This window comes from Schistocerca piceifrons, chromosome 2, assembly GCF_021461385.2.
Source record: "Schistocerca piceifrons isolate TAMUIC-IGC-003096 chromosome 2, iqSchPice1.1, whole genome shotgun sequence".
NCBI lineage: Eukaryota > Metazoa > Arthropoda > Insecta > Orthoptera > Acrididae > Schistocerca > Schistocerca piceifrons.
Genome location: NC_060139.1, coordinates 767604576 through 767622469, shown reverse-complemented (window position 1 = coordinate 767622469; position 17894 = coordinate 767604576). Strand labels below are relative to the sequence as shown.

The window sequence follows — 17894 nt, the reverse complement described above, 5'->3', positions numbered from 1 at the left end:
TCCTACTGTGGGCATCCATTGCAAGATTATACTGTTAATGTTGCTCTGGAATATAAACTAAGAGATGACAAGGATTGCAGCAAGTGAAGTCCTAATCAGACTTGAGTTATCTCTGTTAGTAAAATGGTGAAAAGTGAAAAGATATATGACAAGATCAGTAAGAGAAGCAGATCTCTTAATGAAAAATGACAACCAAAATTTAAAAACTGGTGTCACAAAATGCTACTTCTTATGATCAAAATGGGTAACCTGCCAGCCAGTGAAGAAATTATGCGCATGTGTTTACTGCACTAAATTTAAACTCATTTGTTTCACCATAAGTAGTGTCACAGGGAAGAAGTACACAGACATGGACCTGATGCTTTTGTGTATATCTCAACAGCTGCAAGATAAATGTTGGTTGCTGGAGTACCGTATTTACTCGAATCTAAGCCGCACTCGAATCTAAGCCGCACCTGAAAAATTAGACTCGAAATCAAGGAAAAAAAGTTGTCCCGAATCTAAGCTGCACCTGAAATTTGAGACTCGAAATTCAAGGGGAGAGAAAAGTTTTAGGCAGCACCTTCAAATCGAAACAGAGTTGGTCCATTGTAATATGAGACACAATTTAGGTCCAATGAATGACGATACAGCTACAGTAGTTTGCTTTGAGTCGTAAGCTTAGCAGTTAAGCTTTACCAGGTAGCCATTGCCATCCGTCAGGCGCTCCGTCCATATTTATAAGGGTACCCTTCCTTTCTCACGTGCTTCGTCTGGTTTGAATTGATTGCTTATTTTTCTTTGATCTGGTAAGTGCCGTTGCTCTTTGTTATAGGTGTTTACGTCACTCTAAGCTGAAAATGCATTACTGTTCTGTGTCATGCATTGTTTGTCGCATTCTGATAATGAGTGTTTATGGCTTGTCGCCATTCGCGGCATGACTTGCCTTTGTGCACATTACCGCCGCTTACAATTTAAAAAGAGAGAGAGAGAGAGAGAGAGAGAGAGAGAGAGAGAGAGAGAAAAGAATCATCTCATTAGCGAAACAATGGCAAGAGACTGCTATTTGTTGTTACTTACACTGCTGCTTACTTAAATAATGATCAACAAGAACCAAATAATAGACTGCGTGTGATAGATGTTCTGAGCCAGAGTTTTGCAAATATTTTTCTCCATTTGAAAATCTTTGCAGACACCTCTTTAATACCTTACATTCTGCACACAAATTAGAGTCATCTTAGATTTAAAAATCTATTCCATTGCCGTGCTTCATTTCTGACTGTATCACTATTAGGCATAAGAATAATACGAATATAAACATGACATGATATGTATATTCTTCCGCGTTTGCTGTTGTCTCACTCTAGTTTTGTAGTTTATTAGGCAGACAGGATTTAAAAGAAATAGCAGCAAACACGGAACAAACATGGCAAAATGTTTATATTCGTATTATTCTTATGGTGAAGAGAATACTGCATGTGATTCACAATTCATAAAAGTTCCTATTAGCAACCATCTCTTCTCACAGAGTTGCCATTTTGACAAACATCCCAAACAGTCTCACCAGTCGGAGTTTCGTAGTACATTGAAATGCTGCTACATTTGATGATGAACAATATGGCATTTGTATTTACTTCATTGGATAATGTATGAAAATGCAGTGGTCGAAACTTGTGTATATGTCAATCATGTCTGACAGTACTGTGAAAAGATTTTTATTAAAAATAATTTCAGATCTCTATCACTTGCAGTTTTTTATTACATTTTTTTTTATTTTCCCTGTCATTACAACTTTTCACAAATACTCTCATTTAGCAAAGTCTACAATGTTTTAACAAACCATCAGAAAATCAAAATATCTTAGTTTTTGAGAGGTGTCTAATGGAACTTCAACATATATTTTTTTTCAGAAACTTTGGAATAATGATGTGACACATTCAGTCTTGATCTGTATAATTTGAAATGAAATCACCCAAATATAATTAAACTCATATTCACAAAAATTCTGAGTGGAAAAACAAAGATATAAAGAAAAAATGAGAACAAGTGAAAACATTCGTACAATGATTAAAATGTTACAACAAAGGAACAGAAATAAAAAATTACATTTGAACCAGTAAACTGAATAAAAATAAAGATTAAAGTCATTAAAAAATTTAAAGCACCTGACAAGATTCGATTTCACAGTCTTCTGCACATGAAGATCTTACCTTAACCATTACACTATACAACCGCTCTTACAAAATACTACTTTCTTAACACTATTGAGCTTCATGTACAATTCCATTTTTTTTTTTTTTTTTTTTTTTTTTTTTTTTTTTTTTTTTGGTCAATTATTCACAAATGGAGGCCCATTACGGTGAATGGCTGCAGGGTATGATAGATGGGATCATGACCTCCATAACTGTTTAGGTGATTTCAAAAACTTGATCCCACCTTGTAAGCAGTAAAGATTGTAACAAATTCTTCAAGCAAATGTAGCAGAACTGAAGAATGCTGATGACTCAGGACAAGCAGAATCAATTTGGCCATTACAAATTATGTATTAGAGGACAGCCTCTCCTTAGCAACATAAATACTCCACCCCCAGTAGCTTTTGGCACTCTTATCATTATGATCAATGGCGTTCATGTTGTTCATACTTGATTCTCTGCCTATGGTATGGTAATGCCTTGTGTGAGAGATTGTTCTAGCTTTGGCCTTGCACTTGCTGCCCTAGTAGATATAAACAGTGATCTGAAGCCATTGCTCATGGAGTCCAGAATCCAGTACTGATGTCAGCACAGCAGCCAGTGCTAATGGTTAATTTGGGAGTCTACCAGCATGACTCCTTTCCAGGGCAGGAGCTGCTCCACACCCCAGCATCACATGGGTCTGAAGCCCTACCATACCAATGCGCCAGGTTCAGATTTTCAGCATAACTACAAGGCACCAGAAATGACAGTCCACCAGAGGGGACAACACGGGCAGTGATCTGGGAGGAATTGAGAGCCCTGGAGACGGCATATGAATCAAAACACACATGTTGTTCTCACCACAAACTCCAAGACGAGTTACCGATGGGGCATGCGTATCTTGCCAGTGGGCAGCAAAATCGCCTCATCCAGCACACCCAGCAGCTAAGAGCTCGCTACTGGATTCTGTGGATTCTTCTCCAGATTACAGAGCCACCAGCTGCAGCAGAAGAAGCTGCAATGACTTGTATTTTCAGTAATAAACTGAATAATTTTGGATAGTGTTTTATTGTGTCTAACGGCATGGCACGGGTCCTCAGTGTGCATCCTGATGAGTTAGTAGGAGTTTCCAGCCTGACAGAGAGCAGCCCCTACAGTATGTATTTGACAATGTAGATTTCAACGTCTCCATTGCCGATGGCTGGAATACTAATCACAACATGGAGACATCGAACATATCACTCCAGCATTAGCTCTCCCACCATATGATGAGGTTCAGAGGCGTAAATTGGCTCTCTCAGCCACAGGAGTAGATCACCTAGGTGTTATGGAACTTCAGATATTTGAACATCAGACGAGCAGTGCATTACATCAGATTATTGCTCTTATCTGGAATGTGACTAGTCACATTGTCAGTCCAGTGGATGTGGATGACCTCACACTTTTCATTATTTGGGGTCAATTTGTCATATTTGTAACTTAAAGAAGTCTTTTCTAAATCGTTTTGCAATTTGTTTTGATCTTCTGATGAATTTACTAGTCAATAAATGACAGCATCGTCTGCAAAACAACCTAAGCCTAAGACAGGCTGCTCAAATTGTCTCCTAAATCATTTATATAGATAAGGAACAGCAAAGGGCCTATAACAGTACTCTGGGGAACGCCAGAAGTCACTTCTGTTTTATTCGATGACTTTCCATCAATTACTATGAACTGTGACCTCTCTCACAGTCACATTACTGAGACAATATTCCATAAGCATGCAATTTCACTACAAGTCGCTTGTGTGGTACAGTGTCAAAAGCCTTCTAGAAATAAGGACTTAATCTGAAATCCCTTGTTAATAGCACTCAACACTTCACATGAGTAAAGAGCTAATTGTTTTTCACAAGAACAATGTTTTCTAAAGCTGTGTTGGCTGTGTTTCAATAGACCATTCTCTTCGGGGTAGTGCATAATGTTTGAATACAATATATGTTCCAAAAACCTGCTGCACATCAATGTTAATGATATGGGCCTGTAATTTAGTGGATTACTCCTACTATCTTTCTGGAATAATGGTTTGAACTGTGCAACTTTCCAGTCTTTGGATATGGATCTTCCATAGAGCGAATGGTTGTATATGATAGTTAAGTGTGGAGTTATTGTGTCCACATACTCTGAAAGGAAGCTGACTGTTATATACAGTGTGGACTGGAAGACTTGCTTTTGGTAAGTGATTTAAGTTGCTTCACTACTCTGAGGATATCTATTTCTACATTACTCATGTTCACAGCTGTTCTTGATTCGAATTCGGATATTTACTTAGTGAAGGAATTTCGGAAGGCTGTGTTTAGTAACCCTGCTTTGGCAGGACTGTCGTCGATAGTATTTCCATTGCTATTGCGCAGAGAAGGCACTGATAGTGTCTTGCCACTAGCACACTTCACATACAACCAGAATCTCTTTGGATTTTCTGTCAGGTTTCAAGACAAAGTTTTGTTGTGGAATAATGCTGACATAGTCAGGTCATTTAAATATCTGGATATAACATTGAAAAGCAATTTGAAATGGAATAAACAAGTGATAACAGTGGGGGAAGGTGAATGGTTGACTTTGGTTTGTTGGGAGAACTTTAGGCAAGTCTGGTTCACCTGTAAAGGAGACCATGTACAGGACACTCGTGCGACCTATTCTTGAGTACTGTTCAAGTGTTTAGGTTGGTTGGTTTAAAAGGGGGGAGGAGGGGGGGAAGGGACCAAACTGCGAGGTCATCGGTCCCTTGTTCCGAAGGAAACAATGTCACAAGGGTGAGAATAAGACAACGAGACAACACAAAACAGAATGAAAGGAAAAACCACAAAAACAACTGAAGAGCAAGAAACACTTAAATGGCCAAAAGAGGACAAGGAAACAACAAAGATGCAAGAAACAGGTAGAAGAGGTTAAAGCAAGACAGCAGGTTGCCATGGCTGGCTGACCATGAGGATAAAAAGGAAAAGCAAGCCACTCTGCAACAAATTAAAAACCCCACCCTGAAAGTACTTGGGTGAAGGCACACAGGGACAAAGGACATGTGCTAAAACTTAGATCAAATGATAAAATTCACCCTCATGAATAAAGTGTAAAACTAAAGCTGCTGTTGAGGCATTGTCACCCAACACTGAAGGTAGGGTGCTGGGAAAGTTAAAAATTTGCCACAGAGCGGCTAAAAGTGGGCAGTCCAGCAAGAGATGGAAGACCGTCATTCGTGAGCCACGGCAACACCGAGATGGGTCCTTGCAACAGAGGTGGTAACCATGCGTCAGCCAAGTATGGCCAATGCGGAGCCAACAGAGAACCACAGAGACCCTGCGAGAGGCATGCACAGAGGTCTTCCACACATTCGTAGTTTCCTTAATGGCATGAAGCTTGTTGTGCATTCTGAGGTTATGCCATTCCGTCTCCCAAAGTTGCAAAACCTTGTGGCATAATACTGAACACAGGTCAGTTTCAGAAAAGCAGATCTCCATAAGTGGTTTCTGTGTAGCCTGTTTGGTGAGCCTGTCGTCAAGTTCATTGCCTGGGATTCCGAAGTGACCTGGGATCCAGACAAACACTACTGAATGACTGGACTGTTCCAGAGCATAGATGGACACCTGGATGGTCAATACCAAAGCATGATGCAGGTAGCACTGGTCGAGAGTTTGCAGGTTGCTCAAGGAGTCAGTACACAGGAGGAACGACTCGCCTGGACACGAGCGGATGTGCTCAAGAGCATGAGATATGGCCGTCAGCTCTGCAGTGAAAACACTGCAGCCATCTGGCAATGAGTGCTGCTCTATATGTCCTCCATGAACATAGGCAAAGCCAACATGACCATCAGCCATCGCTGTAAAACACTTTATGGTCCCGGTACATGTTGAGAATCTAGAGGAAGTGACAGCGGCGAGTCGCAGGGTTAACTGAGTCTTTAGGGGCATGCGGAAGGTCCAGGCGAAGCTGTGGCCTAGGTGTTTGTAAATGAACCTATGGAATAGGTGGTAAAGGCAAGGACTCCAGTTCGGAGAGAAGGAATCACACACAAACTGCAATGGTAAGCCCTGACCTGGGCCACCAATGGGGGAGATGAACCACTGTGGGCAGGTACAGGAAACGCTAATTTGGATGCGCAGGAGAACTACAAATGTGTGCAAGACAACTGGAGAGCAATTGCAGATGCCTAACCTGCAATGGAGGGCCTCTGGCCTCCACCAGAACACTGGTCACCAGACTCGACCCAAAAAGCTCCTGTCGCTAGGCGAACACCACAGTGGTGCACTGGGTCGAGTAAACGCAACACTGAGGGTGCCGCTGCACCATAAACCAGACTCCCATAGTCAAGGCAGGATTGAACAAGGGCTCTGTAAAGCTGCAGCAGCATGGAGCGATCTGCACCCTATTTGTTGTTCAGGCAGTGGAGGGCATTGAGTTACTGCCAGCACTTCTACTTAAGCTGACAGAGGTAACAAAGCCAAGTCAATCGGGCGTCGAAAACCAGTCCTAAGAATCAATGTCTCCATTACATTGAGTGGATTGTCGTTAAGGTAAAGTTCCGGTTCCGGATGAACGGTACGACAGAAGTGCATAACACACAACTCTGCGGCTGAAAACTGGAAACTGTGGGCTAGAGCCCATGACTGTGCCTTGTGGATGGCTCCCTGTAGGTGCCGCTCAGCAACACCAGTACTGGTGGTGCATTACGAAATGCAGAAGTTGTCTGCATACAGAGATGGTGAGACGGACGGCCCTACAGCTGCTGGTAGACCATTCATGGCCACTAAAAACAGAGATACACTCAAATACAAAGCCCTGCAGGACCCCATTCTCCTGGATATGGGGCGAACTATGGGAGGCACCAACTTGGACACTGGAAGTAAGAAGCAACAGGAAATTTTGAATAAAAATTGGGAACAGGCCTTGCAGACCCCACTCGTATAATGTGGCAAGTATATGATGTCGTCAGGTAGTGTCACACGCTTTCCATAAATCCAAAAAGACGGCAACCCGGTGTTGGCATCTGGAAAAGGCTGTTCGGATGTCAGACTCGAGGGACACAAGATTATCAGTGGTAGAGCGACCCTGGAGGAAGCCGCCCTGACATGGAGCCAGTAGGCCACATGACTCCAGGACCCAGCCCAACTGCCGAAACACCATATGTTCCAGCAGCTTACAAAGAACGCCGGTGAACTGATTGGCCGATAGCTATCCACATCAAGCAAGTTTTTAACGGATTTAAGCACTGGAATGGTGGTGCCTCCCACCATTGCGATGGAAAGATGCCATCACACCACATCCGGTTGAAGATGACGAGGAGATATCGCTTGTAGTCAGATGAGAGATGCTAAATCATCTGACCGTGGATCCGATCTGGCCGAGGAGCTGTGTCGGGGCAATGTGCAAGGGCCCTGAGGCACTCCCACTCTGTAAATGGGGCGTTACAGGGTTCACTGTGGCATATAGGGAACGAGAGGACTTTCTTTTCCACCTGCCGTTTGAGAGTGCAAAAGGCTGGGGGGTGGTTCTCCAATGCAGAGGCTCGAGCATGGTGCTCAGCAAAGGGCTCAGCAATCACGTTTGCTTCGGTAGACAACATGCCATTGATGTTAATGCCAGGGACACCTGTTGGGGTCTAGTACCCAAAAAGATGTCTGATCTTCATCCAGACTTGAGAAGGTGAGGTATGGCATCCAATGGTCGAGGCGTATCTCTCCCAACACTCCTGCTTCTGTCTTTTGACAAGCTAGCGCACGCGGGAACAGAGCCGCTTAAAGGTTAATTGCCTCAGCAACTTCCGGCGACCACCAAGGGACTGTCTTTCACTGGGGGCACCCTACAGAGCAAGGGATCGCGTTTTCCGCTGCATTAATGATTGCTGTTGTCACCTGCTCAACCATCACATCGATATTACTTTGTGGGGTAGAGTCAATGGTGACTGCAGAGGTGAAAGTTTCCCAGTCTGCCTTGTTTAAAGCGCATCTGGGTAAACGTCCATGGTCCTGACGCCAGGGCAGTGACTGGAAGACAAGGAAGTGGTCACTACCACACAGGTCGTCATGTGCTCTCCGGCGGATAGATGGGAGAAGTGCTGGGCTGCAAATGGATAAATCAGTGGCTGAGTAACTACCATAAGCCACACTGAAATGTGTGGCAGCCCAAGTATTTAAGAGGCACAGGTTGAACTGTGACAGTAAAGTTTCAACATCTCTGCCTCGGCCAGTATGCACGGTGCCACCCCACAAGGGGTTATGGCCGTTAAAATCTCCCAAAAGTAGGAATGGTTTAGAGAGTTGATCAATCAGTGCAGCTAATACATTCAGGTGTACTGCACCATCTGGAGGAAGATCTACATTGCAGACAGTTATTTCCTGTGTCGTCCTATTCTGACAGCCACAGCTTCAAGTGGGATTTGAAGGGGCACAGTTTCACTACAGACTGAGTTTAGGACATAAACGCAAACTCCACCAGACACTCAGTTATAGTCACTATGGTTCCTGTAATATCCCTCATAGCTACGAAGGGCAGGGGTCTGCATTGCCAGGAAGCGGGTTTCCTGGAGAGCAATGCAGAAAGCAGGTGTAAAGCTTAACAGCTGCCATGGCTCAGCCGGGTGGTGGAAAAAATCGCCGCAATTCCACTGGAGGATGACATCGTGAGACTGTGAAGGCATGGAACATTCAACGAGGCAGTTTACACCTCAGGGTCACCTGCTGCCTGAGCAGTTTAATCCATTGTGTCTGAGGGTTTGACGAGATCTAGGTCCTCAGTGGATGCCAGAATCTCCACCTCATCCCCAAATGCAGAGCTTGGAGGTAGCAGTGGTGTGGGTGCCACCGCAATTTCCTTGGTCTTAGGGGTCTTCTTTTGGGACTTTTCTCGTTGCTCCTTGGGTTTCTCTCGCTGTGAGGGCTTCACTGATTCAGTTTCCAGGACTGAGGATGAGCATGAAGCCCTATGACCAGCTGCTTTTGGGCACTTGAGCCACTGGTGGGTGTCATCTTTCCCACTAGCAGAAACCTGGGAAGGGAGTGACCCAAGGGATCCCTCCCTGCCGAGACGAACCAAAGAAGACTTACGCTTCTCCGGCTGGGAAGTGGGGACTGGTGACCCCGATGGGGTTGGGGGGACAGTGCTCCCAAGGTAGGTGGTATGGGAGCAACGGAGTGGGGGGGGGGGGGGGGGGGGGGGAATGCCCCCAATCATCAAGAGGGTAGGTGTAGCCTTCTGGCTCTGAGAGCCAACTGGAATTTGCGGAACTGATGGGGCTACAATTGTTCTCGTAGCGGCAGCATATGAGGTCATAGCCACAGCTCATATTTTCTCTTAGCCTCAGAGTAGGTCAGTCGGTCCAGGGTCTTGTATTCCATGATTTTCCTCTCTTTCTGTAAATTCTTGCAGTCTGGCAAGCAAGGTGAATGATGCTCTCCACAGTTGACACAGATGGGAGGCAGGGCACATGGAGTATTGGAATGTGATGGATGTCCACAATCTCAACATGTGATGCTGGAAGTACAGCGGGAAGATATATGGCTGAACTTCCAGCACTTAAAGCACTGCATTGGGGGAGGGATATATGGCTCTACATCACAGCAGTAGACCATCACATTGACCTTCTCAGGTTAGGTGTCACCCTCGAAGGCCAAGATGAAGGCACCGGTGGCAACCCAATTATCCCTTGGACCCTGATGGACGCGCCGCACGAAATGAACACCTCGCCCACTCTAAATTTGCATGCAGCTTGTCATCAGACTGCAAAAGAAAGTCCCTGTGGAATATAATATCCTGGACCATATTTAAGCTCCTATGTGGCGTGATGGTAACAGAAACAACCCCAACTTGTTACAAGTGAGTAAAGCCCGTGACTGGGCAGAGGATGCTCTTTTTATCACGACTAACCCAGAGCACATTTTGGACAGGCCCTCCACCTCCCCTAACTTGTCCTCTAAATGCTCTACAAAAACCTGTGGCTTCATCGAAACAAAGGAGTCCCAAACAGTTCTCGTACATATGAGGTACTGGGGTGAATAAGGTTCGCTGCCATCCTTAGCCTGCCGTTCCTCCCATGGTGGGGCCTCTTATGACAAGGAATACCTCGGGCCTATTCTAATCCCCGGAACTGCAGGGGGGAGTGTTTGGGATCCGTAACAGGACAGACTAAAAAAAAGACATCAAAGCAATTCAGAGGTGGGCTGCTAGATTTGTTACCACAGGCTCAAACTACACAGAACTGTTATGGTGATGCTCTGGATCTCAAATGGGAATCCCTGGAGGGAAGGTGACATTCTTTTCGAGAAGCACTATTGAGAAAATTTAGAGAACCAGCACTTGAAGCTGACTGGCAAATGATTCTACTGCTGCCAACATACATTGTGCACAAGTACCACGAAGATAAAATACAAGAAATGACAGTTCATACAGAGGCATAAAGACACACATTTTTCCCTCGCTCTCTTTGCAAGTGGAGCAGGAAAGGAAGTGACTAGTAGTGGTACGGGGTACCCTCCACGGCTCACCATACAGTGGCTTGCGGAGTTTCTATGTAGATGTAATTGCTCATTCCGCCAAGCAGGATTGTACAGCAGACTAACGTCCCATGAGTAAGAAAATGGGTTTGTTTTCAGCAAGACAAGTATCCAGACAAGCAGTCTAACAACTTCTGGAGCACAATAGGCTGTCAGCATAGCAGTCACTCTTCCAGGTTCCCTTGCACAATAGCAGGGATAGGTGCACTAACAGAGGTGGCCCAACAAAAACACTGGACACAGGAGAAGCCCCATGTTGTCATTTCAGACTAGTCTCAGTTCTGCCTACAGTATCACAATGGACACATCCAGGTGTGGTTCAGAGAAGAATGAACATTGCCAGACTGCTTTAATCACTGTCATATAGACCACTGAGTATACAACATAATCACCTCTGGTTCAAATAGTAGGTGATTTGGACAGAAGCCATTACATTTCTACTATCTCAATACCAATGAATGTTCAACTGCTGGCTTCACTAGCACTTTCTCCAGATTGTTACCGAAAACTTCTGGTCACAGGTTGCCAAGAGGCTGGCGTACTACCATTTACCAGCCACTATGCTTGATGGATTCTAGCGTACAGAGTTGAAGCAGCAGAAAAGATATACCCATATCTGTCCTCCAAGCTGAGTTCAGCTTGTTCCCCAGTCTAGTTAGGACCATTTATTTGTGCCAGAGGTGGTAGCTCTGTGTACTATGTTTTGCACCCTTACACTCTCAAGTCACCTAAAAACTTAAATCTTAGATTCTTCTTACTATAATGTACATGCACAAAATTTTTGACCTCTCCTTCTAAGATTCAAAACTAAATTAATTAAAAATGCCAATACTTACTTTGGAAAGACAGCAAGTTTAATAAAACAATTAGAAAGTATTTGGAAAGTATATAGCCCTTGTCAAGTGTGTTTTATAAGACAAGACTCTCAGTGAGCAAATTTATGAACGTCAAGACCTGAAAGACATTATTTACATCTTTTAGACAGGGCGTGGTACTCCATGGAACCGAGGGCTGAGTAATGAGTAAAAAATATACTTAGTAAATGAAAATGACAGGAAAGTGGATATACACAGTAAAGGAAAAAAATGAGAAGGTCTTAAAATACAAGAGGAAAAAAAGAATGGCAGCTCCTCATAGAATCAGAAAGGAGAAGTGTAACATAAAAAACAAAATTATTTTCAAGAGCTGATGAGAACTGTCTCACACCTGTAGTATCAAGTCATGAAAATTCAAGCAGGGTACCTACCAAACTTGTAACAGCAACAAGATTTAGAACCAAAATATGATAATGACTTACTGTGATAAATATCTTGAAGAGATCCACCACCACAATATTCCATACAAATCCACAACTTGTCCCTGCGCAAGTAGCTGCCATAATATGCTATAATATTTGGATGGCGACAGTCTTTCATCATCAATATTTCCTGCTGAATGATGCCAAAATCATCACCTGAAAATAGAAAAAAAGGAATCCATGCTTATTATTACACTCAATACATTACGCACTACTAGGAGCCATGAGTGGTCAGCATTGAATGCCATAGTGTATATACATCAATTACTATGACCATAACTCTGTTCTAAATACTTTTCTGTATACTGATATGCCTTATAAAAGACAAAAATAGGTAAAAACTGACAAGATCAGAGACCAAGTTACCATCAAATTATGCAGGAACACAAAATGGATACTCAGACAATCAAATTATTACATTGATTGATTTTAGAGGTAAAGTATGAAAGCAAATGGCTATGCCCAGGAATCTTTGACATTAACATTAGCAGCAATCAAATATCAATATACACCAAAGAAAACTGCAGTACTGGTATCTGCTACTTCATTAAACAAATATGAAAAAGTGAAAGAAAGACCAACAACAAGATTTAGAAAGATATCATGGATGTAAATATTAAAGCAGGAAACATGAAAAAAATGGAAAACACACAATAAAAATGCCATCCTAGGTAATGACAGGAAAATATCATTTTATATTATTTTTGAATTATCATTTTTGTCTTGTTTAGTTGTTTTTCAGTGTGCTAAAAATGAAAGCATAACTGTCTATTACACTGTATTTATTGATAGCCAACGTTACATTTCTTTAAAGTGTTGAAAAAAAAATACCTACATATTGAACCCATTAAATCAAATCAATTAAAGGAAATGTATTTCAGCAACTACACACCGTTGAAAAGTTTTTCGAAAGTAGTAGTAGTAGTAGTAGTAGTAGTAGTAGGTATTCTGCCTTACGACATGTCTTGTCATAGATTAAGCCTCTTCTACTTCTGTCTGTCCATAGCCAGTCTTTTCATTTCTGAATATCTGTCTCCTTTGATATTGTCCAGTATCTGATACCTTCTGTTTCCTCTTCCCCTTTTTCCCTCCACCATTCCTTCTATTCCATCTTTTAATAAACAGTCCTTCCTCAAACAATGTCCAATCCAGTTCCGTTTTCTCTTTCTGATGACTTTCAAGCATGTTTCTTTCTTCTCCAACTCTTCTTAATATTTCTTCATTCCTTACTCAGTCTTCCAATTTCCTTTTTTCCATTCTTCTCCATATCCATATATCTAGTGCCTCCAATCTTCTTTCATCTTCCTTCCTCAATGTCCAGATCTCCGCACCATACAGTGCAATGCTCCAGATGTAACATTTGGTAAGTCATTTCATCAGATCTTTGTTTAGCGGTCCACAAAGTAATTTCTGTTTCCTCTTGAATCATTCTTTTGCCGTTGAAATTCTTTTCCTCATTTCTGTTGAGCAATACATATCATCCATTATTACACTTCCAAAAGAACTGAAGTCATTCACTTGTTTTATTTCCTCTCGCTCTATTTTCATACAGCATTTTCCTCCCTTTCTCCAGTTACCATGCCTTTTGTTTTCTTCTTGTTAATCTTCAATATTCATATTCTTCTAATTTTGTGTTTAGATCAACTAACATTTGTTCCACCTCTCTTGCACTCTCTACCATCACAACCCTGTCACCTGCAAATCTTATACACTCCACTCTCTGACCCCCTATACAAACTCCTCCCCTTCCATCAAAACTTTCATTAATAATTTCCTCTAGACAAATACTGAACAGTGTTGGTGATAAATAACAACCTTGTCTTACACCTCTTCCCAGTTCAATTTCTTCACTCATCACACCTCCTATTCTTACTCTTGCTCTCTGGTTCAAATATAAATTTCTAATTAGCCATCTAACCCTCCAGTCAACCCTATGTTTCCATAGGATTTCCATCAGTTTGTCCCATCGTACACAGTCAAAAGCCTTCTCAAGATCAATGAACTTAACATACACCTTCTTTTCCTCCTCCATGTACATCTCCCCTATTACTCTCAGTACCCAATGGCATCTCTACTTCCCACCCCTCGCCTGAAACCAAATTGTTCATCTCCTATTACGCAATTCAACTTTCCGTATAGTCTTCCGTTGAGCGTCCTCAGCAAGACTTTGGCTGCATGTGAAATCAGGCTCACTGATCTATGTTCCTCACACATTTTGCTGTTCTTTTTCTTTTCTATAGGTATTAAGATACTTTCTGTAAAGTCCTTTAGCCATTTTCCTGTCATGTATATTTGATTACACAATTCAATCAACTCCCTTTTCCCTTCTTTCTCCAATGGCTTCAACAGTTCCACAGGAATCTCATCAATTCCCATTGCCTTTCCATTTTTCATCTCCTTCATAGATTCTTCAATCTCACTAGTTAGTATTGAGTTTCTTCTGTAATCATCTGCAACTTTATCTTGTTCTTCTACCCCAAGCTCTTCTTCACTTGGGAAGCATGTAGCCATTTAATACATTCTTCCCATCTTTTCATTATTTCTTGGGGTTCACTCACCATTTTACCATCTGCTGCCTCTACTTCCTTTAGTCCATTGTTGTTTCTCTTTTTCTCTGACTGGCAAAACCATTGCTTCTTTGTACATCAAATCATATTTTCCTTCTTTCTCTAATTTCTCTATCTTGTCACACTTTTCTGTCAGCCATTTCTTCTTTGCTTTTTCTGTTTCCCTTCTTAATTCATTATTTAACCTCCTGTAGTTGTGCTTCCCTTCTTCTCTGTTTACAGTTTTCCATTTCCTGTGGTCATCCATCTTGGTTATCATATCTGGTGTTACCAATTCTTTCTTTACTTTTTTCCTCTCCTTGACTCCAAGCATTTCCTTAGCTGCCTTTTTGAACCCATTTTTAAAATGATCCCATCTTCCTTCTGTGCATTCCATTTCCTGTCCTTGCATCATGATTTCACAATATGCATTCTCTAAGTTTTGACAATTGCCTTCATCTTTCAGTTTCTCGAAGTTAATGTGATCTCTCTTCTGTCCTTTCCAGGTTATTTTCAATTTAACTAGAACTTCAGCTACTACTAACATTCAAAAGAAAACATTACCATAACTTCAAAGTTCTCTTCAGAAACATTATGCTACCAACACTTCACTATTGTGCGGAAACAGGTGTCAGTATTCAATATTTACCTTCAGCACAACAAGTCGCATTTGACAACGTCCGCATTTACTGCTGACATGGAAAGTTGTTTTCACTCTACATTGCTAAAGAATTTGTACCTGTTCAGAATACTCTAATGACTGTGACTTGCCCTTTCAGGTACACTTAAAGGCCTTGTTGACATGTTAGTGTTAATAAGAGTTCATCATTATCTTTCCATGGTTGAAACAAGAACCAAGGGCTGTGAATAGAGTCTCACATGGATTGGTGACCATGTTAATCTAATCTTGTCCTCACAGCAATACAGAGGGAATTGTAGTGCAGGGTGTATCAAAAAGAATCATCCGATTTGACACGTCTTTATTACTCAAGCCAATAAACATATACAATTAATTTTGTTTTATGATGAATGGAAAACTCAAAAAGTTTTCTTCATACCTTTTCATAGGTGTTCAATAAGCCCCCCCTTGAGATGCATAGCATATGTCAATGCGATACAAAAAGTTCCCACACTGCGGCGAGTATGTCTCATTTTCCAGCTTCCACAGCTGCTGTTATGTGATGTGTCAGTTCATTCATTGTTATTGGTAACGGAGGCACATAAATAGGGTCTTTTATAAACCCCCAAAAGAAATAATCACATACAGTCAAGTCCGGTGACCTTGGAGGCCAGTAATGTAAGGCTGAATGACTTTGTCCAATGCAACCAATCCATCGTTCAGTAATCCTTTGATTTAAAAATTCCCACACTTCCAGATGACAGTGTGGCAGTGCCCCATCCTGTTGGTAAATGATGTCATTTGAATCGGTCACCAACTGTGGGAAACGAAAGTTCTCAAGCATATCAAGAAATGTGCTTCCTGCGACAATGTTCTCGGCAAAGAGAAATGGGCCATACACCTTTTCCCGTGAAACGTACAAAACACATTAAATTTTGGAGAGTCCTCTCATGTTGTACAGCTTCATGTGGTTGTCCCGTACCCCATATTCTCACATTACAATGCTTCACCTTTACAATTCAATGGAATGTTGCCTCATCACTAAACACTAAGTGTGGAAGAAAACTGCCATCCTCCATCTTGCCGAGAATGGAATTACAGGACTCCATACATTGTTGTTCATCACCTCCATGAAGAGCTTACAGTAGCTGAATTTTGTATGGTTTCATGTGTAAATGTCGATGCAACACATGCCAGATGGACTTCGGGGAATGTTGAGCTGTTCAGCTGCATGGAGAATGGATTTCTGTGGACTCGTTTTGAAACTATGGCAGATATGTTTGACATCTGTGTCAGACATTCGGGGACGGCAGGGTGATTTGGCTTTACACAAACAACCTGTTTCTTGGAATTGTTCATGCTGTTGTCTAATGCTCTGTGCTGTAGGAGGATCCACATCATACCTTGTGTCAGACACTTGGGGACGGCTGGGTAATTTGCCTTTACACAAACAACCTGTTTCTTGGAATTGTTCATGCCATCGTCTAATGCTCTGTGCTGTAGGAGGAGCCACATCATACCTAATATGAAGGTCAGGCTGAACTGTTATTACTGACCCACACTGAGCAAAACATAGAACACAATGCTTTCTGTTGTCCCAGCACCATTTTTACTAGAACTGAAGTGGGTGCACTCTGTAACAGGAACCATATAAAACTCTAGAGTTTGACCTTTCCAACAATATGTTGTTCACGCACATATCTCAAACAACATAATAGTTATAATTTTTTTTAATTAGATGATTCTTTTTGAAACACCTTGTGTATTCCTAGTAATATCACTTAAAGCCAGTTCTTGAAACTCTGCAAGTAGGCTTTCTTAGAACAGTTTGCATCTATCTTCAAGGGTCCAACAATTCAGTTTCTTCAGCATATCTCTGACACTCTCCCATGGGCCAAACAAGCCAGTGAACATTCCTGCTGTCCTTCTCTTAATATGTTCAATATCCCCTGTTATTCCTATTTGGGACAGGTCCCCCAGGCAGTTGAGCAATATTCTAGAACAGGTCACACAAGTGATTTGTACATAATCTCCTTTGTAGGTTTACTGCATTTCCCTAACATTCTGCCCACAAACTGAAGCCTGCCACCTGCTTTACCAATGACTGAGCCTATGTGGTCGTTCCATTTCACACCCCTACAATCTGTTACACTCACGTATTTTTATGTGTTGACCAATTCCAATTGTGATATGTTGAGAATGTAGTCTTACGAGACTACTTTCTTTTAACATTTAAACAATATTTGTGCATTTTTTTAATTTTTTTTTTCAAGCACTGCTTCATTATAGAGAAGTGCATCATCAATGAAAAGTCTGAACTTACTAACAATATTGTCTGAAAGGTCATTAACATACAACACGAACAGCAAGGGTCTCAACACACTTCTCTGGGCCACACCCAATGTTACTTCTACATCTGACAATGACTCTCCATTCAAGATAACATGCTGGATATCCCCTAACAAAAAATCCTCAGTCTAGTGATGAATTTTGTTTAATACCACAACTATCATATTTTTGATATTAAGCTTAGATGTGGTACTGAGGCAAATGCTTTTAGGAAACTGAGAAATACTGCAGTTATGTGGCTGCCTTGATCCATGGCTTTCATGCGAGTTAAGTACAAGTTATGTTTCATGCGATGAATGTTTTCAGAATCCATACTGGATGGCATAGAGGAGGTCATTCCGTTCTTCATACCTCATTATGTTTCAACAATTCCGTGGATTGCTTCTCCTATCCTTCTTGTGGACTAGTGGA

At 41.9% G+C, this 17894-nt stretch overlaps 1 protein-coding gene across 9 annotated transcripts in view; it reads right to left on the bottom strand.

The window, feature by feature from the left end:
- LOC124776292 (mitogen-activated protein kinase kinase kinase kinase 5) overlaps nucleotides 1-17894 on the bottom strand; it is a 305769-nt gene that overhangs the window by 270462 nt on the left and 17413 nt on the right. For all 9 annotated transcript variants that reach the window (XM_047251199.1, XM_047251204.1, XM_047251200.1 and 6 more), the window contains exon 3: nucleotides 11970-12125. In XM_047251199.1, the coding sequence (XP_047107155.1) occupies nucleotides 11970-12125 (156 nt within the window). The remainder of the gene's footprint in view (nucleotides 1-11969; nucleotides 12126-17894) is intronic.